The 27,039-nt window shown below is 51.0% G+C and overlaps 3 protein-coding genes across 10 annotated transcripts; 2 read left to right on the top strand and 1 right to left on the bottom strand.

The window, feature by feature from the left end:
* Positions 1–9: 9 nt before the first annotated feature.
* Positions 10–14,598, bottom strand: TTC31 (tetratricopeptide repeat domain 31). Of its 5 annotated transcripts, none has more exons than XM_017875249.1 (13): positions 14,544–14,598; positions 14,262–14,350; positions 7,349–7,451; positions 7,003–7,232; positions 6,737–6,820; positions 6,292–6,348; positions 6,101–6,181; positions 5,804–5,995; positions 5,421–5,532; positions 5,247–5,337; positions 5,033–5,174; positions 4,723–4,824; positions 10–1,118 (listed from the first exon to the last, which is right to left on the bottom strand). In XM_017875249.1, exons 1-13 carry the CDS (start codon positions 14,581–14,583, stop codon positions 1,101–1,103), a joined length of 1,341 nt encoding a protein of 446 aa, XP_017730738.1. In that variant the 5' UTR covers positions 14,584–14,598; the 3' UTR covers positions 10–1,100. The 5 variants fall into 5 exon arrangements, with proteins under 5 accessions (XP_017730738.1, XP_017730735.1, XP_017730736.1 ...); XM_017875246.1 differs by lacking the exon at positions 10–1,118 and adding an exon at positions 2,924–4,548; XM_017875247.1 differs by lacking the exon at positions 10–1,118 and adding an exon at positions 2,924–4,545.
* Positions 14,394–24,637, top strand: CCDC142 (coiled-coil domain containing 142). 4 transcript variants are annotated; one of them, XM_017875243.1, is made up of 9 exons: positions 14,394–15,862; positions 16,140–16,226; positions 16,306–16,455; positions 16,607–16,716; positions 16,790–16,903; positions 21,747–21,861; positions 22,071–22,248; positions 22,358–22,557; positions 22,671–24,637. In XM_017875243.1, the coding sequence occupies exons 1-9, from the start codon at positions 14,842–14,844 to the stop codon at positions 22,925–22,927; spliced, it is 2,232 nt and encodes a 743-aa protein (XP_017730732.1). In that variant the 5' UTR covers positions 14,394–14,841; the 3' UTR covers positions 22,928–24,637. The 4 variants fall into 4 exon arrangements, with proteins under 4 accessions (XP_017730732.1, XP_017730733.1, XP_017730731.1 ...); XM_017875244.1 differs by having other exon boundaries at positions 14,678–15,862; positions 16,586–16,716; positions 21,747–21,831; positions 22,671–23,227; XM_017875242.1 differs by having other exon boundaries at positions 14,678–15,862; positions 16,586–16,716; positions 22,671–23,227.
* On the top strand, positions 24,597–25,492 carry MRPL53 (mitochondrial ribosomal protein L53). Its single transcript, XM_017875256.1, has 3 exons — positions 24,597–24,902; positions 25,002–25,114; positions 25,222–25,492. The coding sequence occupies exons 1-3, from the start codon at positions 24,619–24,621 to the stop codon at positions 25,353–25,355; spliced, it is 531 nt and encodes a 176-aa protein (XP_017730745.1). The 5' UTR covers positions 24,597–24,618; the 3' UTR covers positions 25,356–25,492.
* Positions 25,493–27,039: the final 1,547 nt, after the last annotated feature.

The raw sequence follows: 27,039 nt of genomic DNA, 5'->3' as shown, positions 1-27,039 counted from the left end.
GGCACTGTGCCAGGGCTTTCAATGCAATGTTTCCTTTAGCCCTTATAGCAACCCTTAAGGTAGGTAATAATTACGCCATTTTTACAAAGTAAGAACCCCAAGGTCAGGTTTTGGACCCAGCATCCAGCCAGCCTTCAGAGCTGATGCTTACCAGTCTACCAAGGGGAAGTCACCGGGCCTAAGTGAAAGACAGTGGGGTCTTGGCCCACCTACTCTGTGCCTGGGAGACCTTGATTCTAATCCCTAGGTTGGCCCCAGAGTGATGACATTGCTTCCCTACCCATAGGTCATTTGTTAACGGGTGCCTGACCCTTTCCCCATCCTGCCAAAAGAACCCTCCGCTGGGACACAGGCAAAGAGATGGGTGCCCAGAGAGGCCACACCCCTACCTGGAAGACCTCTGCCAGGCCCCTGGGCTGGAAATGTTCCCACTATGATGGTGCCAGCAGCCAGAGGATGGAAAGGCCTGGCCCCCTGGGGTGAAGCTTGGAGTAGTGGCCTTGCCTGGTAGGGATTCCAGCGTAACTCAGCCAGTGGACATTTCTGACATTCATTAATTCCACTGGTGATAATCACCCTCCTGCAGCATGAGGGGAGAGGAGGGGGAACGCTCAGTAGTTGCAAGCCTTCCCCTCCCCAATGGTCCCAGCCAATCTACAGACCAAGCTCAGGTGTCTTTCCTGCTTCCCTTCTCTCCTGTCAGTCCTCCAGCTCTCTTCAGACTTTCTCCTGCCTCTGCCTAAGTGTGACAACCCCACTTTCAAGGAAGCTCCATGGGTTCAAGGGGGGTCAGCTAGGGCCTTAGTTGCAGGTGGAGGGCCCAAGAGAGGATATTCCTTGGGGAGTGAACAAGGCTGGAAGGCAGAAGGGAACCTGGCATTTTCAGACAATTAACTACCATTTATTAAGCAGTTCCAAGTGCTTTGCAGGTATTAATCCTTAAAATAACCCAACGGGACAGAGAATTTTCTTCCCATTTTAAGGATAAGGAGACTGAATCACAGAACCCTGAGGAAACTTGGCCAGGTCACAATTTGTAAGTGGTAGCACAGGGACTGAGTTGTTTGCTTGTCCGATTCAGGAGCCCATGCTCTTGATCTCTATAAAGGTGACTGATCCTAAAGGAAAGAAGCAAAGGATTTACAGAGAGAGGGGAGGAGAAAGGGCCACAGGTAGGAACTTAGGCATTGTACTTTAGAGCATGGTCCCTGGAGGTTTGAGAGAGAGACATGAGACCATTGTTTAGGGTAGGCCAATCTGGCTGTGGGCGCAGGGTGGATCAGAGACTGATAGAGACCTGAGGAAGGGAGTATATCTCTGGCCACTGCAGAAGGTAACAGCAGAGAGAACTCAGGGCCAGACTTGAGGTGGGGCTGGGAGGTGGTCACAGAAGAGGAATCTGCGATTGCCCCAGGGATTAAGGATTGCATGAGTCAATGACAACCTAGCAAATGTCGGCAACTGGAAGAAAAATGGCAACATGGAAACAGACAGTGACCACTGGTGTAGAGCTAAGAATCTGTCAGCCATTATGCATATGCAAAAAAAACTCTTTGCAACTGCATTGCCCCCTCAGTACTCCCTTCATACCTTCTAAATAATGCCTCTCTGGAACATTTCCAGTAGAGTGATCAACTCTTTTCCATCTGCCCAGCATTTTCCAAGTTTTGGCACTGAAAGTCCCTCATTCCAGGACATCCCTCGGTTCCAGGAAAACCAGGATGGTTGGTCACTCTACTTTCCAGTCCTGGGAACTCACAACTCAGGCTATTGGGTCAGACCCCTATTAATTAGGAGGGTGAAAGTGGGACAAAGTGTCAGGAGTCACATGACTCTTGGAGAAGCTAGAAGTCCAGGACAGGCTAAGGTACTGGGGAGGGAACATTTACTTGAGAAGCTAGAACAAGGAGCCAGTTCAGCTGGAAGGCAAAAATACCATTGAGTAGTGGTGGGTGGCCGTTGTTTGAGAGGCCAGGAGCCCTACAGAAGTCCCAAAAGCGTGCAGGTCCCTGCTCAAAAACAGGAAAGCCAGATGAGCAGACCTCTTATGGAACCACCATAATATAATCACGCCTTGAACAAACACAACCTATGCCCATCCTGCTCCCCAACCAGGGGTGAGCAAAGAACTCTCACGGCAAATCCTTCTAGTTAGGCTCCAGTCAAGTTAACTGGCTTTGAGTCATAACCTCTCTCCCCGTTAAGGTTTCCCAAATTCTCACTCAGTTAGCACTGCCACCTCTTACACTCAAGCCTTGGACAACAAAACTCAAACTTGTCCCACCAAAATGGCCTCTGGATCGAGGTCTGCTCAGCTAAGCCCTCGAACAGTGTGTATCAGGATCACTTGGTAGCGTTATTGAAACACAAATTGCTGGGCTCTGCTCCCATGGTTTCTGACATAGAAGGTCTAGGGTGGGGCCTGAGAAATTGCATTTCTTTCTTTCTTTCTTTCTTTTGAGAGGAGTTTTGCTCATTACCCAGGCTGGAGTGCAATGGCACGATCTTGGCTCACCGCAACCTCTGCCTCCCGGGTTCAAGTGATTCTCCTGCCTCAGCCTCCCGAGTAGCTGGGATTACAGGCACGTGACACCACGCCTGGTTAATTTTGTATTTTTAGTAGAGGAGGCATTTCTCCATGTTGATCAGGCTGGTCTCAAACTCCTGACCTCAGGTGATCCACCCGTCTTGGCCTCCCAAGTAATCTCCCTGTAATCTCTCCTGCTGGGATTACAGGCGTGAGCCACCGTGCCCAGCCTGAGAAATTGCATTTCTAGTAAGTTCCTGGATGATGCTGATGCTGCTAGCTTAGAAACCACACTTTGAGAATCACAGTCCCAGAATTACAGATTTTGTGAATTTCAGCACCAATTCACCCATACTCCTCTCTTCCTACTGTGGGAAGCATGACTATGTAGGACAGTTGCAGACAAAAACTGGTTTATTTAGCACCCACTATGTACCAGGCACTTGGGAGGTATTTTCTCACACTTTCACTTTCTATCCTCACAATATCCCTTATGAGGTAGGGACTACCCTCATTTTTATAGACGAGGGAACTGAGGCTTAGATGTTGACATACCCATCCAAGGTGACTCAGCTGGTAATGGTATACTTCATCCTGCTACACAGTATTTAAGGGGCCTAAACCATAAACAATTTTTTAAAATTTGGGAAAGTTACACACAAAGGAGATGTTTCAATACCTCCTCTCTCCAGGTATGAACAGTATTGAGCAAGACCCATAGGGCAGCAATAATCATTTATCCTGATGAATGGTTCCTCTGTGAAAGGCAAGGGGGTTGGGGGACAGCTAAAACCTCCTGCAGACCCACATTTAAATGAGCTGACAGTCCCAGTAGGACTATGGAGGAACCAGCTAGGGGAAGCTGCCAGGATCTTAGTGGTGAAATTAAAATATCATGATTCTTACACAGGAAGTGGTGAATTCAGTTGACCCTTGGAAAAACTGAATAAATTAACATGGGGAAAGGCTAATTACAACGCCCAATGGTGGGGTAGAGAAATAGAGTGGCCAAGGTTGTAGCAGCCTGGGCACCTGCTGAGGCCCCATTCAGCAGGACAGCCACCAGTCAGGTGTGCGGACATGTATGGCCCTACCAGCTCTAAGCAGGAGCTGGTACGAGACTTCCCGAACGCAACCCTTGGTGAATATTCTAGCAGTGAGAGGAGGTGAGCACCAGACCACTGAACAAGAGAGGTCAGAGTCATACACAGCTATCTGGACAGGAAATGGCATGAGGAGCTGTGAGCAATCTGGGGGCTGTGGCTAGAAAAACAGGGCATGAACTGGGGCTGGGAAGAGGTGAGCATCCATTAAGCTGAAAGGTGGGACTCAAGACCCCTCAGCATTGTGACCCTGTTCCTGCACACCAAGCTCTAGTTGGTGAATGAGGGCCCCAGGACCAAGAGGAAGAGCAAGGCCCAGATGCTTTCTCACTGTCTCTGCTATAGCCTAAAAACCTGAACTTTCCTATAGTTCCCTTCTTGAGCCTTGTTGGGTTTTATTTTCCTTACTGCCCCAGAAGAAGCCTTCTGCTTGAGAACCAAAGGATGTTTCAGTGGATGTGGGGCTCCTTTCTCTCATCAGAAACTTCCCCATGGCAAGAGGAATGACCGCCAGGGGCATCATTAACTACGGATCTAGAGAATAAGGTCTCAAAATATGCAGTGAACTGTCACCACACTATGTCCCCTGCCATGGGGATGTATACAGGGACTGGTGCCCCCTCATCTGGCCTGAGGTAGATGCTGGAGCCCAAGTCCCAGGATGTCCCAGCCCTTTGAGGAATGCTGGGGCTGGAGAGGATGGGGCCTTCTACTCTGAGTCTGGGAGAGGGGCTGGCTGGGGTGGCTTCGGTGACACAGAGGATAATGCAAGAGTGGACACAGGCCAGGGGACCTCGGAGCAGTGCTTCGAGGGCACCTGAGGGAAGGTAGGCCTGAGGTTCCCAGCTCAGCATGGGGAAGTGGCTGGAGGGCCCCAGGTGATAGAGGTGGTACACAGATTCCTCCTCGCTGACCCTGCTGAGAAGGGAGAGAGAAGGGCACCAGATCCTTCTTCTAAGCAGGACAGCCCATGCCTCTCATTCCACCCATCCTTCCCCACCCCCTCCTCAGCCACCTGAGGCTTGGTATTGCAATCCCAGCCAATTCTCCCTGATACCCGCCTCAGCATGACAGTGGGACTGGCCCCCTTACCAGTGTGAGTTGGACAAGGCAAGAGCGGAGCTCTCGGGCTGCGTCAGGCTGGGACCCACCTCTCAGAGTCTCCTGAAACACAGCAGCTGCCTCTCTGTAGCGCTTTGGTCCCAGAGGGATCAGAAAGAAAAGATTCGGTGTCAAGGTGTCAAGGAGCTTAAAAGTACCTTTTCCAAAACTGGCCCCTGTTCCTAGTACCACAACCATTGTGACATTTTGGTACTAGAAGCTTATCTAGAAAGTCAACATAGACCCTCTCCCCACTCCATCCCACCCAAATCTCTCCTGTTTCCAGTCCCAGACCTATTACCTGTAGTCCCATCAAGGCCTTGCCCAGGCGGAAGAGGCCCCGGGGCCAGCCAGGCCGTAGGGTAAGAGCCACCTGGGCATCAGCCAGGGCCCACACTGGCTGACCCAGCCGCTCATGGCAAAAGGAACGATTTCCAAATAACCTGATAAAGATAGAAGGTGGTCAAATGTCTGAGTCCTCAACACTGCCCTGCCCTGGCCAAGCCTCCACCTACCGGTGGTCCTGGGGGTTGAGCTTCAAGGCCTGGGTGAAGAGGACCACGGCCTCATGGTAGAAACCATTTTGAGCAAAGCTGGTACCCAACTCTGGAAAGGAAAGAGGGTGAGAAGGTTCAGAAGGGGCTACCCCAGGGAGGATGGGGTAAGGAGGGAGAGAGAAAGGATCTCACTTGCCAATTCCTGGCTCTGTTGTAAGGCAGCTGCCAGCAGTCCCGGAGATGCCTGGGGATAGGGTGCAAAGTCAAGCAGGCCTTGAGGTCTCAGCCTCCCCAAATCCTTCTCCTTTGTTTAAACAGATAACACTATAATTAGCATTACACAACTCATGTAATCCTCATGACAGCCCTACAAGATTGTATCAGCCCTATCTTCCTAGAGAGGAAACCACCCGGGGTCATGGTGACAGTGACGGGGCCTGACTCCAGGTCTCTTGACCCTAGGGCCAGAGAACTCCCACTGGACCCTGCGTCAATCCTTAGATCCTGTGCCTCCCCAGCAGATCCTTGTGCCCCTTCCATGGTTCCAGCTGAAAAAGGTTCTTCAGCTACCTCACCTGTGCTTTTGGACTCTGCTGGGGCCTCTCCTTTCTTGGAGGGCTCTCTTCCTTTTGACCCATCTTCTGGAGGGGCAGGCCCCTGCCTTGGGGCTCCTGATTCAGTCCCTTCTCTCTGCGGGCACTGAGGGGCCAATCGCCAACCTTGCGCAAAGCCAGAGACACAAAAGTGCTAGACAGATCCAGTGAGTCCTGTGAACAAAATGGCAAGTTAGGGAGGGGGTGGGGATAAAGTACATTCTGGAGGAGGAGGAGGAAAATGAGCAAAGACCAAGAAGGGAAAAAAGGGGTTCTCACCTCTTCTTCACCACACTGTCCCTGAACTGGGTTTCCAGGGCTGGATGGGGGGCTCTCATCCCCATCTGAGGTAGTGCTGGCCTGGAAGAAAGGTGGACAGGTACAGAGCTGGGATCACCTGGAGCTGTCTGCTTTCTTGGCCCTCACCTTCCTGGCATTTGGTGCTCTTAGTACCTGACATAGATACTCACCTTGGGCTCCCCACAGTACTGCTCCAAACGCTCCTGTCGCTTTCGTTCCTTTTGACGCTGCAATAGTAATGGTAATAATGATGTATTTTGAACACTTACTGTACGTCATCTGTTGGGCTAAGATTTCTCATTCCATCTTTGCAGCTCTATGAGACAGGCATCGTTATTATCCTCATTTTGCAGGTGAAAAAGCAGACAAGAGAGACACCAGCCAGAAGCCTCATGTAAGGAGGCAGATTCCTACCTAGGCAGCACAGTAGGATTCCAGAACCACTGCACCAGACAGCCTGTGAGAGACCCCCCAGTCCCTGGGCCCCTTGTATCCTCCTGGCAAGACAGTCCACTGCAGGCCATCTTGAGCTCTCTCCTGTTCCCACAAAGCTTCCTCTTTCCCTCTCCCAAATCCCTTTGGCTCCCCTGCACCCTCCAGCTATGCTCTAGCCACCTTCTTCTTAAGTCGCTTCTTCTCTGCTTTCTGTTTCATGCGCTCCTCCTCAGCCACCAGCTCCTCAGCCAGGCGGTTGGCTTCCTGAAGGACGAAGGGCAGGTGACAGAAAAAGGGAGAAACAGAGAAATGGAAAGCAAACATGAAAGGGGGCAGGCAGTGCAGAAGGATCTTGAAAGGTACCAATTAGGGGAGAATATAGGGATGGGAATATGGGGATTGAAAGAACGCTGAGGGACGGCAAAGCCCTCTCCTGAGAATCTCACCTCTTCTGTCACCAGGAGCTTCTGGGGCATGGCCACCTGAAGCAGGCTGTCTGAGACACTGGGGAAGGTGGCAGAGGCAGAAGGGCTTTGAGGGCAGGGCTCAGACTCTTGGGGAGGATACAGAAAGGACTTGCGGAGACCACAGTAGGTGCCCAGTCCCTCAGCCCCCTTGCCCCTGTCACTCTGTCGAGTTGATTTCCCTTCATCATCCAAGTGGCCCAGGAGGTAATCTGTCAGGAGGGAGAAAGAGACAGGAAAGAAAGAACATGAGACAGGGGTGCATCTGAGGGTCAGCCCTCCCAGGGTACCAGCCTCGATCCCTGGGCCCAGCCCCTGCACTCCCCACCATGGTGCCACAGCTGCAGCCGCCCGCTGCTCCCATCCACATGGATCCGGTGCAGGCCCTGGGGATCACTCTCCACAAGCCGTCGAAGAAAATCCACTATGTCCTGGGAGGGGGAGGGGAGGGGAGGCTGGTGTTGGGGGCAGTTCCTGGAGAGAGCGAGGGCTTCGCTGGCATGATCTCTCCACCATGGCAGCCACCAACCAGCCATCCAGCCCAAGACTCTCACTGGCTCTGACCTCTCCCTCCTCAGCACCACAAAATCTGCTGCCCCTGGCTTTTGTAGTGAATCACCTCCCCTCGCTGCTCTCCCGCCTTCCCAAGGGTTGAGTATGGTATTCAGCCTGGCCTTCTCCACCATCCAGGATCTTCTCTCCTCAACCTGAGTTAGCCACACTGAAGCCCCTGGAATGAAGCTCTCCCACCTGCTCTTTAAGCTAGGCGCCCTGTCATATCTGCAGTATGAACAGCCCCACGTAACCCACCCTGAGGTTAGCTCACACCTAAACAAGTACAGCAGCTCCTGGCTGGCCGCTCCTCTGAACCTCATCTGTTTCTCCACAAAACGAAGCTCTAAGAAATTACTTCCCTACTCAGGGACATCCAATAATCCCCCACTGCCAAGGCCATAGGCAGCGTTGAACCTAGTTCCTCGGCCTAGGATTCAGAGCCTTCCAAAAGGCTCCCAGACTGACCTTTCTAGCCCTCCTTTTAATCCTCCCCTGCTTCACTGCTGTCCTCCCTCCCACCACCAGGCTCCCTCCAGCCTTGGGGCCTTCCCCCAGCTGCTCTCCAATCCCTCCTAACTCTGAGCTTCTTTCTCACCACATCGTGCCTTACCTGCAAGGTCCAGTTCAAATTCTATCTCCCTTCAAACCTTCCCAGATCCTTTCATCTCCAATTACCTCTGCCCCCTCCAACTAATCTACACCTGCGTGGTCTGTGTTACACAATTTAGAACCTTGTTATTGATTGCTTTCTATTGCTCTCCTCATTGGCCAAGCAGCATGGAATTGCAAAGGGCATTGTGCTGGAGTGGAGCCACCTGCATCTGAGGTTATTTTTTCTTTTGAGGCGGAGTCTTGTTCTGTCACCCAGGCTGGAGTGCAATGGCACAATCTCAGCTCACTGCAATCTCTGCCTCCCGTGTTCAAGCGATTCTCCTGCCTCACCCTCCCAAGTAGCTGGGATTATAGACACGCGCCACAATGCCATTTGTATTTTTAGTAGAGATGGGGTTTCACCACATTGGCCAGGTTGTCTTGAACTCCTGACCTCAAGTGACCCACCTGCCTCGGCCTCCCAAAGTGCTGGGATTGCAGGCGTGAGCCACCGTGCCCGACCAACTATATTTTGTTTGTTTCTGAGACAGGGTCTTGCTGTGTTGCCCAGGCTAGACCCAAACACCTAGGCTCAAGCGATCCTCCTGCCTGAGCCTCCTGAGTAGATGGGACTTCAGGTGTGCACCATCATGCCCAGCTTGTCCAAGTTTCACTCTGCCACTTCCTGGCTGTTTGATTCTGGAGAAGTCATTTAACTTCTTTGGACCTCTCCCTCATTCACAAAATAAGGCAAGACTCTTTAAGACCTGGCCCACACATTCTGTGGTTCTGATGAGAGTCATTTCCTCAGGGAGTATAAGCTTCAAAGACAGGAATGATCACATTCCTATTTGCCTAATCAGGCCTAAACAGAGCAGGACTGACTGAGAAGCTTAGAAGTCAATGATCTTTTGGATTTATTGATTTAGAAGCCACAAACTTAGAAACTCCAGCATGCTAAAACAAAAAAAAAAAAAAAAAAGCTGTAGGCAGGACTTCAGATGATTGAGGTATACTCAATTTTCTAAACAATTTTAGATCCAAGGCTTCCCTCCGAAGACAGTCCTGGCTTAACAGCATCTCCACTTATACTGCTAGGCACCTTCATCAGTCCTATACTTAAATTCAATTTCCTGGTGGGTTTGTTTTGCCTTCCTAACTGCAACATAAGCATAAATAATAAGCCAGGTGTGGTGGCACACGCCTATAGTCCCAGCTACTTGGGAGGCTGAAGTCGAAGGACTGTTTGAGCCCAGGAGTTCAAGACTGCAGTGAACTATGATCATGCCACTGCACTGAAGCCTGGGTAACAGAGGGAGACCCTGTCTCCATAAATAAATATGGCTGGGCACGGTGGCTCACGCCTATAATCCCAGCACTTTGGGAGGCCAAGACGGGTGGATCACTTGAGGTCAAGAGTTTTAGACCAGCCTGGCCAACACGGCAAAACCCCACCTATACTAAAGATACAAAAATGAGCCGGGCATGGTGGCACACGCCTGTAGTCCCAGCTACTCAGGAGGCTTAGGCATGAGAATTGCTTGAACCTGGGAGGCAGATGTTGCAGTAGCCAAGATCACACCACTGCACACCAGCCTGGGTGACACAGCGAGACTCTGTCTCATAAACATAAATAAATAAATAAATAATAAATAAATCAATAAAGTATGTTCTCTGCCCCATGTTAGGCAGCCTCCTCAGGATGTGCCACTCAAATATATACTGTATTTCCTCTCTCTTCTTTCTCAAACCAGTGTAGTCATCATTAAAATAAAAAATAAAATAAAATTTAAAAAAAAAGCTGGGTGCAGTGGCTCACGCCTGTAATCTCAGCACTTTGGGAGGCTGAGGCAAGCGGATCACTTGAGGTCAGGAGTTTGAGACCAGCCTGACCAACATGGTGAAACCCGTCTCTGCTAAAAATACAAAAATCAGCCAGGCGTGGTGGCACGCATCTGTAATCCTACCTACTTGGGAGGCTGAGGTAGGAGAATTGCTTGAAACTGGGAGGTGGAGGTTGTGGTGAGCCGAGATCGTGCCACTGCACTCCAGCCTGGGCAACAGAGCGAGACTGTCTCAAAAAAACAAACAGGTATTTCCTTGACCTTCTACTACCTGTCCCCAAACCACAGTCTGTGCTACTCTTTGAATTCACTACATGGCCCCCACATATGATCTGGTCCCCCAATATCACTGTGAATCTTCTGCTATCTTGTCACTCTCCTCCAGCCACAGTAGTGTCCTTGGAAGTTCCCACAACATACCAACTGTGCTACCATCTTAGGGCTTTGCACTTTACTTTGCCTGGAATGCTCTTTCCCCAGTGAACAGCTCACCCCTTTGTCCTTTTTAGATCTCTATGTAAATGTCACTTTCTCAGAGAGGCCTTCTCTGACCACTCCTTTTTTTTTTTTTTTTTTGAGGTGGAGTTTTGCCCTTGTTGCCCAGGCTGGAGTGAATGGCATGAACTCGGCTCACTGCAACCTCCGCCTCCAGGGTTCAAGTGATTCTCCTGCCTCAGCCTCTGGAGTAGCTGGGGTTACAGGCATGCGCCACCATGCCCAGCTAATTTTGTTATTTTTTAGTAGAGACGGGGTTTCTCCATGTTGGTCAGACTGGTCTCGAACTCCTGACCTCAGGTGATCCGCCTGCCTCAGCCTCCCAAAGTGCTGGGATTACAGGCGTGAGCCACCACACTTGGTCTGACCACTCCTTTTAGAAGGAGAAACTTCCCAACTCCACTAGCATTCCCTATCCTCCTTCTTGCTTTTTCTTTGTACTTCTCATATTTAACATACTATGTTGCTTATTTATTTGTTTACTGGCTGCCCTCATTAGATGCTCCTAATTTGTTGAACAGAAAGATTTTTGTCTGTTTGGTTTACTGCTGTCTCCCAGTACCTACAACAGTGTCCAGTACATAGGTGGTATTGTGTGTGTGCTGAGTAAACAAAGAGATTGGTCAGGAGGCTATTCCAATAGAGACAGAGCCAGGAACTGTGTGTGAAGAAACACGTGTGAGACAGTGAGTGTAAATTTTTTTTTTTTTGAGACAGAGTCTCACCCTGTCGCCAGGCTGGAGTGCAATGGCACAATCTCAACTCACTGCAACCTCCATCTCCTGGGTTCAAGCGATTCTCTTGCCTTAGCCTCCTGAGTAGCTGGGACTACAGGCACCCACCACCACACCCGGCTAATTTTTTGTATTTTAGTAGAGATGGTGTTTCACCATGTTGGCCAGGATGGTCTCCGTCTCCTGACCTCATGATCCGCCTGCACCAACCTCCCAAAGTGCTGGGATTACAGGTGTGAGCCACCGCGCCTGACCGTGAGTGTGGACTTCATCTTGTCAGTGATAGCAGTGGACTTGATCTGGGGAATGAAACAATCAAATGAAATAGTGTTGAGACAGCTGGGCGCAGTGGCCGGGCACGGTGGCTCACGCCTGTAATCCCAGCACTTTGGGAAGTCAAGGCAGGCGGATCACCTGAGGTCTGGAGTTTGAGATCAGCATGACCAACATGGAGAAACGCAGTCTCTACAAAAATACAAAATTATCCAGGCATGGTGGCGCATGCCTGTAATCCCAGCTACTCGGGAGGCTGAGGCAGGAGAATTGCTTGAACCTGGGAGGCGGAGGTTGCTGTGAGCCAAGATTGCACCATTGCACTCCAGCCTGGACAACAAGAGCAAAACTCCATCTCAAAAAAAAAAAAAGAAAAAAGAAAAGAAAAAGAAAAAGAAATACTGCTGAGGGAAGATGAGGCTATGGATGTAATGTTTAGTTCAGGCCAGATATAAGGAGTCTTGATCTAAAGGAGTGGCAGTGAGACCAGGAACGGAAATGAGGGGCTTCTGTCAAGAGACATTTCAGAAGTAGATTTTAGTGGCTGGCACGGTGGCTCACGTCTGTAATCCCAGCACTCTGGGAGGCCGAGACGGGTGGATCACAATGTCAGGAGTTTGAGACCAGCCTGGCCAATATGGTGAAACCCCTCTCTACTAAAAATACAAAAATTAGCTGGGCGTGGTGGGAGGCGTCTGTCATCTCAGCTACTCAGTAGGCTGAGGCAGATTTGCCTGAATCCAGGAGGCGGAGGTTGCAGTGAGTGGAGATGGCGCCACTGCACTCCAGTCTGGGCGACAGAGTGAGACTCCGTCTCAAAAAAAAAAAAAAAAAAAGGCTGGGCGTGGTGGCTCATGCCTGTAATCCCAGCACTTTGGGAGGCCGAGGAGGGTGGACCACGAGGTCAGGAGATCGAGACCATCCTGGCTAACACGGTGAAACCCTGTCTCTACTAAAATACAAAAAATTAGCCGGGCATGGTGGCGGGCGCCTGTAGTTCCAGCTACTAGGGAGGCTGAGGCAGGAGAATGGCGTGAACCCGGGAGGTGGAGCTTGCAGTGAGCCAAGATCGCGCCACTGCACTCCACCCTGGGAGACACAGGGAGACCCCGTCTCAAAAAAAAACAAAACAAAACAAAACAAAACTAGATTTTAGTGACTGACTAAATGTGTGAGGTAAAGGAAAGGGATATAAAATGATTATCAGATTTCTAGATTAAACAACTAAATGAAAGTTTGTGTTATTAACCAAAACTGGAATTAGAAGAAAAGCAACCAATTTGCAAACATGATAAATTAAGTTAACAAAAGTTAATTAAATTAACTTTTGGGCTTGAGTTTGAGATTCTAGGGAGTATAGCGCATCAGGCTTCCAAATCTGATCCTGTCCCTCCTTCAGAAACCCTGCTGTCTACCGGGCATGGTGGCTCACGCCTGTAATCCCATCACTTTGGGAGGCCAAGGCGGGCGGATCACGAGGTCAAGAGATCGAGACTATGCTGGCCAACATAGTGAAACCCGGTCTCTACTAAAAATACAAAAATTAGCTGGGAGTGGTGGCATGTGCCTGTAGTCCCAGCTACTCAGGAGGCTGAGGCAGAAAAATTGCTTGAACCAGGGAGGTGGAGGTTGCAGTGAGCCAAGTTCACACCATTGCACTCCAGCCTGGGTGACAGAGTGAGACTCCATCTCAAAAAAACCAAAAAACAAAAAAACCCTGTTGCCTACTGAGAACATCCAAATCCCTGTGCTAAGTCAAAGCCTTTCAAACCATCTGCCCGCCCCATCTTTTACTGTTCCAACCAAATTCTCCACTCTGGTCTCACTTTAGTAAAGTTCTCTCAACTTTTCCTTGTTTTACTGTCTTTGCTCACACCGTCCCCTCCATCTATAAAAAAATATTTTTTCTTTTCTTTGAGATGGATTCTCCCTCTGTTGCCCAGGCTGGAGTACAGTGGTGTGATCTCAGCTCACTGTAACCTCTGCCTCCCAGGTTCAAGTGATCCTCCTGCCTCAGCCACCCGAGTGGCTGGGATTACAGGTGAACACCACCACGCCCAGCTAGTTTTTTGTATTTTTGGTAGAGATGGGGTTTCACTATGTTGGCCAGGATGGTCTGGAAACACGGACCTCAAGTGATCTGCCCGCCTAAGCCTCCCAAAGTGCTGGGATTACAGGTGTGAGCCACTGGGCCTGGCTTTTTAAAAATTTTTTTAGACAGACTCTCACTGTTCCCCAGGCTGGAGTGCAGTGGCATGATCACGGTTCACTGCAACCTCGACCTCTCGCGCTCCAGATATCCCCCACCCACCATGCGGCTAAATTTTTTAAAAACATTTTTGTAGAGACGGGGGTCTCACTATGTTGCCCAGGCTGGTCTCGAACTCGTGGGTAATAGCAATCCTCCCATCTCAGTCTCCCGAAGTGTTGAGATTACCGGCACAAGCCACCGCGCCCGGCCTCCATAACATCTTTCCCCAACGAACTCGTACCCACTCCCTAATCCTCACCTCAGAGACCCTTGCCTGCTCAATTCTATCCACTTGGAGCATCTGTTACAGCAGGATCATCCTCCTGGTCCCCTGCCCCTCACTTGCCTACGATCCTCAAGGGCATGGCCGGAGACTACAACTCCCCAAAGCCCCAGGGCCCCGTCTGGCGCTCACCCGTCGCCGGTTTCTGCACAGCTGATTTTAAAAAGGCGTGACCAAATTGAGCAGGACTGGGGGAAACTGGGGGTCGCTTTTACCTCTTCGCGGTAATCCTCTGGACCAAATTCCTTGCAAAGTTTGGGTACAGCAGCGACCTCCAGTGGGCAACTGGGCCGCAGAGGGCAGTCTACAGGAAAGGAAGGCGGAGCCTCGTCAGCGGGCTTGGGATAGATGGGCTTGAGTCCTCCCTACTCCACCCTCGACTCTCCGCCCTCTGCCCTCTGCATAAAATCCTACTCGAAACGTTCAAACCACAGGTGGACCGAAGAGGGGCTGCCTGTGCCGTCCTAGACCCTCTCTGGTCTTGTCATACTGCTCACCTAGCTTGATCCTCTCCACAGCCTTCGGAATCGGCGCCATCGCGTCTACAGTGACCCGGAAGTGAAAGATAGTCTAGTATTTGATATCAGCCAAAGGGCGGGGTGGGACAGAGAAGGCGGCCATCTTTGTTAGGGGCAGAAGCCTCCCATTACGGAGTACGAGAGGGTCCATGAAGGTCCCCGCGACTCCTGGACTGGAGAAAACGGCTCTTGGAATGGGGCGAAGTCCGAGCTACCGTGGGCGTTGGTTCGTGCGGGGAAGTGGGAATCGCTAGGTTCGTTCCGGACCCGCCGCCCCATGGCTCGGGCGCCTCGCTCTGGTAGCCTGCCTCCACTTGTTATCGTGACCCCACTGAGGGCGCAACCCGGGGGCACTGGGGAGGAGCAGTGGGAGAGAAGGCAAACAGGCGCTCTTCGCGGGGAGGTTCACGGTTGGCCGGGCGGAACTTCTGGAGGGACGCCGTGGTGGCCGACGCCGGCGGGTGTGAGCGAGGATTATGAGGCTGATGCTGCGGGCTGGAGGCGAGGGCCCGCAGGTGGCGGCCCGATCCCTCCCGCGCTGCAGCGTCTCCGGGCCGTGTTGCTGCGGCTGCTTCGCGAGCGGGAGCAGCTCCTCCAGGCCCGAGACTGCGCCTGCCACCTACAGGCGGCTGTGCGCCTCATGAAGACCCTGAGTCCTGGCTCGCCATCCGGCGGCCCTAGCCCCTTACCCCAGTGGTGCCGCGACCTGCAGCTGCACCCTTCCCAAGGGGCAGTCCTGCAAATCGGCCTTGGGGAGACTCTCGAGCCGCTGCTGCTAGCGCGCCCCATCGGACTAGCCGCCCAGTGCCTGGAGGCTGTCATCGAGATGCAGCTTCGCGCTCTCGGCCGGGAGCCCGCCAGCCCAGGCCTGTCATCCCAACTTGCCGAACTTCTCCTGGCACTTCCCGCCTATCACACGCTACAGGGAAAAACCTTGAGCCACGTCCCGGGGGCTGCACGTCCTTTCCCCACGTCCCGTGTGCTCCGCCTCTTGACGGGGGAGCGGGGTTGCCAGGTGGCAAGTCGGCTGGACGAGGCGCTCCGGGGATCGGGATTGAGGGACCAGCTCCGCAGGCAGTGCCATGAGGAGCAGGATCTGCTACCAGGGCTGCTGGGCCTGGTGGGGGGCGTGGCGGGTTCAGCCAGCTGTGAACTACGGCTTGGAGGGGCTGGAGCCTTGTGGAGCCAATATTGGACCCTGCTGTGGGCAGCCTGTGCTCAGAGTCTGGACCTAAATCTGGGACCTTGGAGGGACCTCAGGGCAACAGCGCAACAGCTGAGTCAGGCACTGGGTCAGGGTGAGTGATGGGCTTGGGTGGGCGTTTGGGAAGGCTGGGGTCTCTTCCTTCCCCCTGGCAAACTCACTCACCTTCCATCCTGAAGGCAAAAGCAGACCCTTTAGAATGAACATCCCTGGGTTCAGACTGTCTCTTCTGAACTTTCAAGGCGAAGTCTTGCTTTCCACCCCAGTCCTGGTCTTGGAGGAAGCATGCCTTCTTCCCTCATCATTGAGTGGGCAGGGGTTGTGGAAAGTGAGACCTTGTTTTCAGGCTCCAGAGTCATTTCTCCCACTAGCATCCCTGCCTCAGGAGTGTGAGAGGGAGCTGGCTTCCTTGTGTCACAGCTTACTTCATCAGTCGCTTATCTGGAGCTGGGACCAAGGTGAGAAGAAAGGGGCACTGGGGGTGACATAAGTCCCAGGTTACCACTTTCCCACCACACTATACTCTCTCATCCTCAGGTTTCTGCCAGGCCTTGCGATCAGCTCTTGGGGGTCAGAGCAGCCTTCCCACATCCTCTCGCACTGCTGAACTTTTGCAGCAGCTCTTTCCTCCTCTCTTGGATGCCCTTCGAGAGCCCAGGTTACGAGTGATTTTCTGCCAGCCTGCAGGTGAGACAAGGGGCTGGGTCTGGGGAGACAAAGCAGTTGAGGATATCTCTTTTCTTTGTTCTGAAATCTGCCTCTTCCCAAAGGTACTCAATGACCCCTAAGATACTCACTCTGCTGCTCAAATCCCCAGATCCTGCGCCTGTCGCCCTAGGTCTCTGTACCCTGCAGACCACCTTGCTTTGGTTCCTGGGCAGAGCTCAGCAGTACTTGGCAGCATGGGACCCAGCTTCCTTCCTGCTCCTGATCCAAAAGGACTTACCTGTGAGTGCCTGGGGAGTAGGGAGGGGAGCAGCCTGAGCTAGGCTGAGCCCTCACTTCCTGTTTCCACCCAAAGCCTCTATTGCATGAGGCAGAAGCTTTGTCTCACCTGGCCTCAGAGGAAAGCTTAGCTCTGGAAGTGGAGCAGCAGCTGGGCCTGGAGATCCAGAAGCTGACTGCACAGATCCAGGTGAGAACAGGGGCCTTAACAGGGGCAGTTTAAGACCCTGTGTTCTGTGCCAAGTATCAGGGGTGGGAAGAGTAGAGCATCTCAGTAACTTGGAATCTCCTTGGAGTCTCTGCTAAGTTTATCTTTTTTTGCTCTGTTCATTTTTTATTTTTTGTTCTCTTTAACTTTTTTTTTTTCTCTGAGACAGGGTCTCACTTTGTCACCCAGGCTGGAGTGCAGTGGCACAATCTCAGCTCACTGCAGCCTCTACCTTCTGGGCTCAAATGGTCCTCCCACCTCAGCCTCCCTAGTAGCTGAGACTACAGGCTTGTGCCACCACACCTGGCTAACTTTTGTATTTTTTTTTGGTAGAGATAGGGTTTCACCATGTTGCCCAATCTGGTCTTGGACCCCTGAGCTCAAGTGATCCACCTACCTTGGTCTCCCAAAGCGCTGGGATTACAGGCATGCGCCACCATGCCTGGCCCCTTTAACATTTTACTATGGAAAATTTCAAACATGTACAAATGTAGAGAGAGGTATATAATAGACTCCCATATGTCTATCACCAAGCATTTAACAATTATCAACTCATGGTCAATTTCATCTGTGTATCCCCTACCCTCTCCCCAGTAATGCCAGACTCTCGTTTTGTGATGGCATCAGCGGATCATTGCCTCGATTCATTATTTCATTAGAGGTTGTAAAGGGGTAACATTTCAATTCTCATCATTCCTACTTCATTTATGAGTTGGATTACTCCTATGAAGAAAAACTTGCCTTCATGAATGATTTGGTTCCTCTTAGGTATATTTTAAAGAGAAAATTCAGGATACATGATTGCATCTTTCTCTTTACTTACCAGTTATCGGCACATTTCTCCTCTCTTAGAAGTTTAATTTGTATTTTTATTAATGCTTTGGGAGGCCAAGGCAAGAGGACTGCTTGAGGCCAGGAGTTTGAGACCACCAGGGGCAACATAGCGAGACCACCCTAAGCAACACAGACCCCTATCTCTACAAAAATTTAAAAATTTAGCTGAGCATGGTGGCATGCACCTGTAGTCCCAGCTACTTGGGAGGCTGAGGCAAGAGGATCGTTTGAGCCCAGGAGGCTGAGGCTGCAGTAAGCTGTGATAGCCACTGCATTCCAGCCAGCCTAGGCAATACAGTGAGAGATCCTGTCTCAAAAAATAAAATAATGCATGTCTGTAGTTTAAAAAGTGAAACAGAATATTATTTTATAAAACTAATGAAAAAATAGCACTTTGTTTCCCCTCACTCACCTCTGATTTCTGTTTCACAGTAGTAACCTTCATCCATGTTTGCCTGTTTCTCCTAACATTTTCGTATATATTTATGAATAAAGCCATTATAGTTTTTCTTCCCCATTTTGTACATTTATCTGTTCCTATGTCAAAGATGTCTGGTTTTTGTTTCCCTGCTCAGTTTTCTCCTCTTTGCCCTGAATAGGGGCATGGCTCTAGGGTTCAGTCCTTAACTCTCTGCTTTTCTCTCTGTATTCCTGCTTACCCACAGTGTCTTGGGTCCCAGAGTTCTTTTTTTTTCTAAGACAGGGTCTCACTGTCACCCAGGCTGAAGTGCAGTTATGTGATCTTGGCTCACTGCAACCTCCACCTCCTGGGCTCAAGCAATCCTCCCACCTCAGCCTCCTGAGTAGCTGGGATCACAGATGCAAGCCACAATGCCTAGCTACTTTTTTTTTTCCTTTTTGAGAAGGAGTCTCACTCTGTCACCCAGGCTGGAGTGCAGTGGCATGATCACCACTCACTACAATCTTCACCTCTTGGGTTCAAGTGATTCTCCTGCCTCAGCCTCCTGAGTGGCTGGGATTACAGGCACCCACCACCACGCCCGGCTAATTTTTGTATTTTTAGTAGAGATGGGTTTCACCATGTTGGCCAAGCTGGTCTCGAACCCCTGGCCTCAGGTGATCCACCCGCCTCAGCCTCCCAAAGTTCTGGGATTATAGGTGTGAGCCACCCTGCCCAACCAATGCCCAGCTACTTTTTTTTTTTTTTTTTGTAGAGACAAGGTTTTGCCATGTTGCCCAGGCTGGTCTTGAACTTTTTTAAAAAACTTTTTTGGGAGGCCGAGGTGGGTGGATCGCCTGAGGTCAGGAGTTTAAGACCAGCCTGACCAACATAGTGAAACCCCATCTCTACTAAAAATACAAAAAAGTACTGGTATGGTAGTGGGGGCCTGTAATCCCAGCTACTCGGGAGGTTGATGCAGGAGAATTGCCTGAACCCAGGAGGCAGAGGTTGCAGTGAGCCGAGATAGTGCCATTGCACTCCAGCCTGGGCAACAAGAACAAAAACTCTGTCTCAAAGAAAACAAAACAGGAAACTTTTTTGGCCAGGTGCAGTGGCTCACACCTGTAATCCCAGCACTTTGGGAAGCCGAGGCAGGCAGATCATCTGAGGTTAGGAGATCAAGACTGGCCTGGCCAACATGGTGAAACCCTGTCTCTTCTAAAAATACAAAAATTAGCTGGACATTGTGGTGCACGCCTGTAACCCCAGCTACTTTGGAGGCTGAGGCAGGAGAATCACTTAAATCTGGGAGGTGGAGGTTGCAGTGAGCCGAGAGCATGCCATTGCACTCCAGCCTGGGCAACAGAGTGAGACTCAAAAAATATATATATTTGTTTAAATTAAAAGTTTGGCTTGTGACACAGCCTCAGGAGATCCTGAAAACATGTGCCCTGTTCTTGAACTCTTGAGCTCAAGCAATCCACCTCCTTGGCCTCCCAAAGTGCTGGGATTACAGGCATGAGCCACCGCGCCTAGCCTGCTCCCAGAGTTCTAGTCAAACATCTGCATTTGCCTGTTGGGCATTTCTACCTCAATTTACTGCTATCTACTTAAACTCAACATGCCCTAGAGCTGGCTCATCATGAGTACTGCACACAGTGACGGTCATAGAGCCCTGAGGAAGGAAGGCTATAGTGGGCATGTGGTTTACAGAAGGCTCCATACATGGCCTACTGCTGGAAATGGTGGCTGGGAAGCCTCAGAGGAGTGGCTGGGGTTACTGGAAGTGGGCAGTTTGTCGATCCTTGGGGGAGTAGCAGAGAGGTGGCCTTACCAGAGCAGAGGTTCCTTTTGTGGGTATGTTCACCGGGGTTGGGTGTGTGGGTAAAGTAGTAAGCAATTTGGCATCAAATTGTGGAAGGCATGAACACCAGGCCCAAGAATTTGGGCTTTACCTCATGAGTGATGGGGTGACATTGTAAGAGCAGAAGGGCAGTAATCCCAGCATTTTGGGAGGCCAAGATGGGCGGATCATTTGAGATGAGTTTGTGACCAGCCTGGCCAACATAGTGAAACCCCATCTCTACTAAAAATACAAAAATTAGCCGGGCATGGTAACGGGTGCCTGTAACCCCAGCTGCTCAGAGGCTGAGGCATGAGAATCAGTTGAACCTGGGAGGCAGAGGTTGCAGCGAGCTGAGATTGCACAACTCCACTCCAGCTTGGGCAACAAGAGTGAAACTCCGTCTCAATAAAAAAAGAGGCATTATAAGTTTTCTCCCTGTTTGGACTGTAAGATCCCAGTGGTTCGGGGAGAGACTGTCACATACTCTGCACCTTGTATTCCCTTAGTGTTGAGTACAGAGGCTCCTAACAAAAGTCCATTGACAAAAGGGTAATTTCCTTGACATAAATAAGGAAGGAGAAGGGGATTTGCATTTACTGGAGAAGAGAAGAAGATTTTGGATTTAGACAGGTTGTCAGATGTGCCAGGAGCCATATGGGCTCCACTCCATGTCTACCCCCCACCCAGGTCTATCCTGTCTTCAGGCTCCCTGGCATCTACCATTTCTTTACAGAGCAGCTGTCATTAACCACATTTATTAGGGTTCCTCTCCCTCAAGATGGGCTGTAGAGCAGAAACCAGCTTTATTGCTGTGTTCTTTCCCTCCAAAAACAATCTATCAAACCAAAGAAACAAAACCGGCATATAGGTCTTTTCTTGCTATATTGCTCTGGAGTGGGCTGTCAAGAATAATAATATATAATAATAATGCCCTTCAATGTAAGGACATTCCAAAACTTCCTGAGTCTCAGAACATTCAAATAGTCATTGCTTCTGGTCTACATACAGTTATTGTCTTCCTTTTGTAGGTGATAACCAAAAGATCATTGTAGGCTGGGTGTAGTGGCTAACATCTGTAATCCCAGCACTTTGGGAGGCAGAGGCAGGCAGATCACCTGAGATCAGGAGTTCAAGAACAGCCTGACCAACATGGCAAAACCTTGTCTCTACTAAAAATACAAAAATTAGCTGGGTGCAGTGGTGCACTCCTGTAGTCCCACCTACTTGGGAGCCTGAGGCAGGAGAATCACTTGAACCTGGGAGGCAGAGGTTGCAATGAGCCAAGATCACGCCACTGCACTTCAGTCTGGGCAACAGAGCAAGACTCTATCTCAAAAATAAAAGGTCATTGTAATTCCCCTTTCTTCCCTCAACCTCTGACCCATTGCAGATCATACAATCCCTCTCTCTGGCATGTACTCTGTGTGTTGTGGGGGTTGGGGCAGGGTATGTCTTTTTCCTTAAAGCTCCTGTATAATAAAATTAACCTCAAGGATTTTCCATCTTTTGAACCAAGCTGGGGAGAGCAAGGTAACCCTAGGACAATTGTTGATAATTTGAGTCCAGACCTCTTGGAAAACCCAATGACAACTATGGCATTGCTCCTCAAAAAATGGCCAGGCATACACAACTATGCAACAATTCTGGGGTTTTATGGATGTCAAGTTGGACATAGAGCTCCTTAGATATGCAGGTTCATCATAATTTGACAAGCCCCTTTTACTTTCTCCCTATCCCTACAGCTCCTGCCTGAAGAGTCACTACGTCTCTTTTCTCAAGAATGTCATAAACAAGCCATGCAAGGTTTCAAGCTCTACATGCCACGGGGTCGGTACTGGCGGCTTCATCTCTGTCCTGGTAACTCCTCATCCCAGCTTCTCCTTCCAGGGTTCCAAGGGGGTAATAGTGTCTCAGCCCTGCCAAATCCCAGTTCCCCTCCACTGTCTCCATCCTTGTCCTCAGCTTCTGTTCCCTTCCCTCCTGAAATCCTACCCTCTTCTCCCAAACACTCCATTTAGGAGTTCAGTGGATCTCCACAGCCTTATATTCTGTCTTCTCTACTCCAGAACTTCCCAGTGCTCCTAGTGAGTATGCTGGTTTAGTGGTCCGCACCATACTGGAGCCTGTGTTACAAGGATTGCAAGGGTTGCCACCCCAAGCCCAGGCCCCTGCCCTCGGTCAGGCACTGACAGCCATCGTGGGTGCCTGGCTGGACCACATTCTTACCCATGGGATTCGGTTCAGGTCAGGAGTAAAGGCGGAAGTGGCAGGGGGTGAATGGAACAGGGAAAAGGAAGGGGATAAGTGGGAGAGGCAGGAGGGTCAAGTGGCCATACTGTACCTCTGCCTTCAGCCTGCAGGGAGCGTTGCAGCTCAGACAAGACTTTGGAGTGGTCAGGGAGTTGCTGGAAGAGGAGCAGTGGAGCCTGTCCCCTGATCTCCGCCAGACGCTTCTTATGCTCAGCATCTTCCAGCAGCTGGATGGAGCCCTGCTGTGTCTGTTGCAGCAGCCCCTGAGCAAGTCTCAAGTCCACAGGAGGCCCCCCTGTTGCTGTGAGTCACTCCCCTTCGCTCACCGCTTTGTGTGTCCCAAACCCTATTCTCACCATTGATCTGGCTTCGGTATATCCCCACCAGCCACCTACCTTCTGCTTCTGCCTTACCAGGTGCTTGTCAGGAGGTCCAGACCATGGAATTGCCCAGCAGCTGCCTCAATAGCCTGGAGAGCTTGGAGCCCCCTCTCCAGCCTGGAACATCTCCAGCCCAGACAGCTCAGCTGCAAAGCACACTAGGGGGAGGGGGACCTAGCCTGGAGGGCTACCTAGTGGGAAATCAGCAGGCCTGGCTTGCCCTCAGGCAACACCAGCGACCCCGTTGGCACCTGCCATTTTTTTCCTGCCTGCGAACTAGTCCTGAATCCTAAGGAGCCTGGGACCAGGAGCCAGAAAGTTAAGAGCGCCCCATCTCTAGCTGGAAAAATCCAGACATTTGGAATTACATATTAAGGAAGCCTAGAACTGGAAGCTTGGAGGAAAGCATACTGGAGAATAAGCTACAAAGAGCCTGGGCTTAAGTATCCAAGATTAGGGGCTGGGCACAGTGGCTCACACCTGTAATCCCAGCACTTTGGGAGGCCAAGGCAGGCGGATCATGAGGTCAGGAGATCAAGACCATCCTGGCTAACACAGTGAAACCCAGTCTCCACTAAACATACAAAAAAGTAGCCGGGCGCGGTGGTGGGCGCCTGTAGTCCCAGCTACTCAGGAGGCTGAGGCAGGAGAATGATGTGAACCTGGGAGATGGAGCTTGCAGTGAGCCCAGACTGAGCCACTGCACTCCAGCCTGGGTGACAGCGAGAGACTCTGTCTCAAAAAAAAAAAAAAGAAAAAAAAGAATCCAAGATTAGGCAGGGCATGGTGGCTCATGCCTGTAATCCCAGCACTTTGGGAGGCTGAGGCGGGTGGATCACCTGAGGTCGGGAATTCGAGACCAGCCTGACCAACGTGGAGAAACCCTGTCTTTACTGAAAATACAAAATTAGCCAGGCGTGGTGGCGCATGCCTGTAATCCCAGCTACTCAGGAGGCTGAGGCAGGAGAATCACTTGAACCTGGGAGGCAGAGGTTGCAGTGAGCTGAGATTGTGCCATTGCACTCCAGCTGGGGCAACAAGGGTGAAACTCTGTCTCCAAAAAAAAAAAAAAAAAAAACAAGATCACTCCAGCATCTGGAATCCAGAATAAAGAGCAAGACCACAGCCTGGAACCTGAAGGTCAGCACCCTTGGGAGGTTCAGGCCTAGTTCTCCATCACTGAAGACATCTCAGGGATAAAGAGTTGAGTGCTCGGCCGCACGCGGTGGCTCACGCCTGTAATCCCAGCAATTTGGGAGGCCGATCACTAGGTCCGATCAAGACCATCCTGGCTAACGCAGTGAAATCCTGCCTCTACTAAAAATACAAAAAATTAGCCGGGCGTGGTGGCACGCGCCTGTAGTCCCAGCTACTCAGGAGGCTGAGGCAGAAGAATCGCTTGAATCCTGGAGGCAGAGATTGCAGTGAGCCGAGATCTCGCCATTGCATTCCAGCCTGGGCAACAAAAGCAAAACTTTGTCTCAAAAAAATGAAAAAGAAAAAGAAAACAGGCTAGAATGCACTTCAACTTAAGTCCTCGGAGCCAGGCTAATTCATGGGGAACCACAGAGGTGTAATAGGCATTTCTACACCTGGATCAGCCCCAAGGACTGTATTACCCTGTACTGCCCTTCCTATTACTATTTTCAGTCATTTACGAATATTAGGCTGTAGTACTTTCACGCTGAAGCTTTGGCTATTCAGAGCTCACTGTGTTTAATCTTCAGTTACCTGAATGGTGTTCACCTTCTGGTGTGGGTCATCCTGGCTTGTGTTAGTTCTCTCTCTTGGGAAGGAGCCAGGACTTCAGATCGAGTTAGCCTAGATCTGGCCCAGCAGGGTACAGAAGGAGAAAAGCTGAAGAAAACAGGCGTATATTCGTGCCAAAAGGTTTTTGGCGCCATTTATTTATGGCTTTCACCATCGTATGAGAGGACTATTAATGATAGGTTGTATTTGCTGACCGCCTACTTTGGGCTCCCCCATGCATTGTGCCGAAACCACCTCTCTCCTTCCTGACTTCCTCCGCCTGGGCTGGGGAGCCCTGAGCTGCGGTTCGCAGGCCGGCTTGCCTGCCGACGGCCGGAAGTCTCTATCCAGCAGAAGCACAGCCATTCACGGCCTAACGCTATGCGACACTTCCGCCTGCACGAGCTCTTCCGGGGTGGAGGTCACCATGGCAGCTGCCTTGGCTCGGCTTGGTCTGTGGCCTGTAAAGCAGGTTCGGGTTCAATTCTGCCCCTTCGAGAAAAACGTGGAATCGACGAGGTACGAAGGGGAAGTGGGTAGAAGCGGGAAGTGGTGCGCCTTCCTTCAGCCAGGGCTTTAAGCCCTCAGCCTGGCGCTCACTCTGTTTTTCCACCGTAGGACCTTCCTCCAGGCGGTGAGCAGCGAGAAGGTCCGCTCCACTAATCTCAACTGCTCAGTGATTGCGGACGTGAGGCACGACGGCTCCGAGCCCTGCGTGGACGTGCTGTTCGGTGGGCTTGGTGGAGAGACGGGCAGGAGGGGACAGCAAACAGCCCGCGCGCCCCTAAGCCCCAGCCCTGCCGTCCCTCCCTATCTGACTCGTTTGTTTCTTCCCCAGGAGACGGGCATCGCCTGATTATGCGCGGCGCTCATCTCACCGCTGTGGAAATGCTCACTGCCTTCGCTTCCCACATCCGAGCCAGGGACGCGGCGGGCAGCCGGGACAAGCCGGGCGCTGGTACTGGTCGCTGACAGCGTCAGAGAGACCAACAAGATGATTTTAGCGTGGACTAGGACACTTAACCTAAGAAGAGTTTCACTTAATCATTCAAATCACTATCTGGAGGGCCACGGAGCGCAAAATAAAATGTAAAACCCTGCTACCACAATGTTTCTGGAACAAGACTAGATCAGGGAGGTGTCTGGATGAACCTGTATTTATTTCACTTTCTTACTATCATCACTTACTGCTTAACCCTTTTGAATTTGGCTTCTGGCTTCTCCTACCACTCACTCAAGGTACTTTTTTTTTTTTTTTTTTTTTTCGAGACAGGTCTGTTTCTGTCACTCAGGCTGGAGTGCAGTGGCATAATCATAGCTCACTGTAACCTGGGCTTAGTCGAGCCTCTCAAGTAGCTGGGAAGCTGGGACTACAGGCACGCGCCACCAGGTTTAGTTAATTTTAAGTTTTTTTGTAGAGAAGGATTTTCTCTGTGTTTCCCAGGCTGGTCTTGAAGTCCTGGGCTCAAGTGATCCTCCCACCTTGGCCTACCAAAGTGTTGGGCATGGGCCACTGTGCCCAGCCCTCTTACTTTTACCAAATCCAGTGTGAAAGAACACTGATAGGCTGAGCGCGGTGGCTCACATCTGTAATCGCAGCACTTTAGGAGGCTGAGGCCAGCAGATCACCTGCTTGGAGAAACCACACCTCTACTAGAAAATACAAAAAAATTATCTGGGTGTGGTGGCACAAGTCTGTAATCCCAGCTACTCGGGAGGCCGAACGAGGCAAGAAAATCACTCAAATCCAGGAGGTGGAGGTTGAAGTGAGCTGAGGTCACACCACTGCACTCCAGCCTGGACAACAGTGAGACTCTGTCTCAAAACACACACACACGCACACACACACTGACAGAGTGTTGTTTTTTCAGCTCTCGTCTTTCTATCCCAGTTCCATCTGTCACTTTTTTTGGGGGAGGTTTTGTCCTGTTCCATGGGCTGGTCTCTAGCTCTTGGACACAAGTGACCCTCCTGCCTTAGCTTCCCAAAGCCCTGGGATTACAGGCGTGTGCCACCAATGCCTGGCCACATCTACAACTCTTTTGTTTGTTTTTGAGACAGTCTCACTGTCACCCAGGCTGGAGTGCAGTGGTGTGACCTTGGCTCACTGCAGCCTCCGTCTCCCGAGTTCCAGTGATTCTCCTGTTTCAGCCTCCTGGGTGGCTGAGATTACAGGCATGTGCCACCACTCCTGGCTGATTTTTGTATTTTTAGTAGAGATGGGATTTTGACATGTCAGCCAGGCTGGCCTCAAACTCCTGACCTCAGGTGATCTGCCCCCCTCAGCTTCCCAAAGTGCTGGGATTACAGGCATGAGCCACTGCGCTCAGCCTGCAACTCTTTTTTTTTTTTTGAGGTGGAGTCTCCCTCTGTCGCCCAGGCTGGAGTGCAGTGGCCGGATCTCAGCTCACTGCAAGCTCCGCCTCCCGGGTTTACGCCATTCTCCCGCCTCAGCCTCCCAAGTAGCTGGGACTACAGGCACCCACCACCACGCCCGGCTAGTTTTGTATTTTTTAGTAGAGACGGGGTTTCACCGTGTTCGCCAGGATGGTCTCGATCTCCTGACCTCGTGATCCGCCCGTCTCGGCCTCCCAAAGTGCTGGGATTACAGGCTTGAGCCACCGCGCCCGGCTCAGCCTGCAACTCTTAATTCACC

This window comes from Rhinopithecus bieti, unplaced genomic scaffold (genome assembly GCF_001698545.2).
Source record: "Rhinopithecus bieti isolate Rb0 unplaced genomic scaffold, ASM169854v2 scaffold_9978, whole genome shotgun sequence".
Taxonomy (NCBI): domain Eukaryota; kingdom Metazoa; phylum Chordata; class Mammalia; order Primates; family Cercopithecidae; genus Rhinopithecus; species Rhinopithecus bieti.
This window is presented reverse-complemented; position numbering and strand designations above follow the sequence as displayed.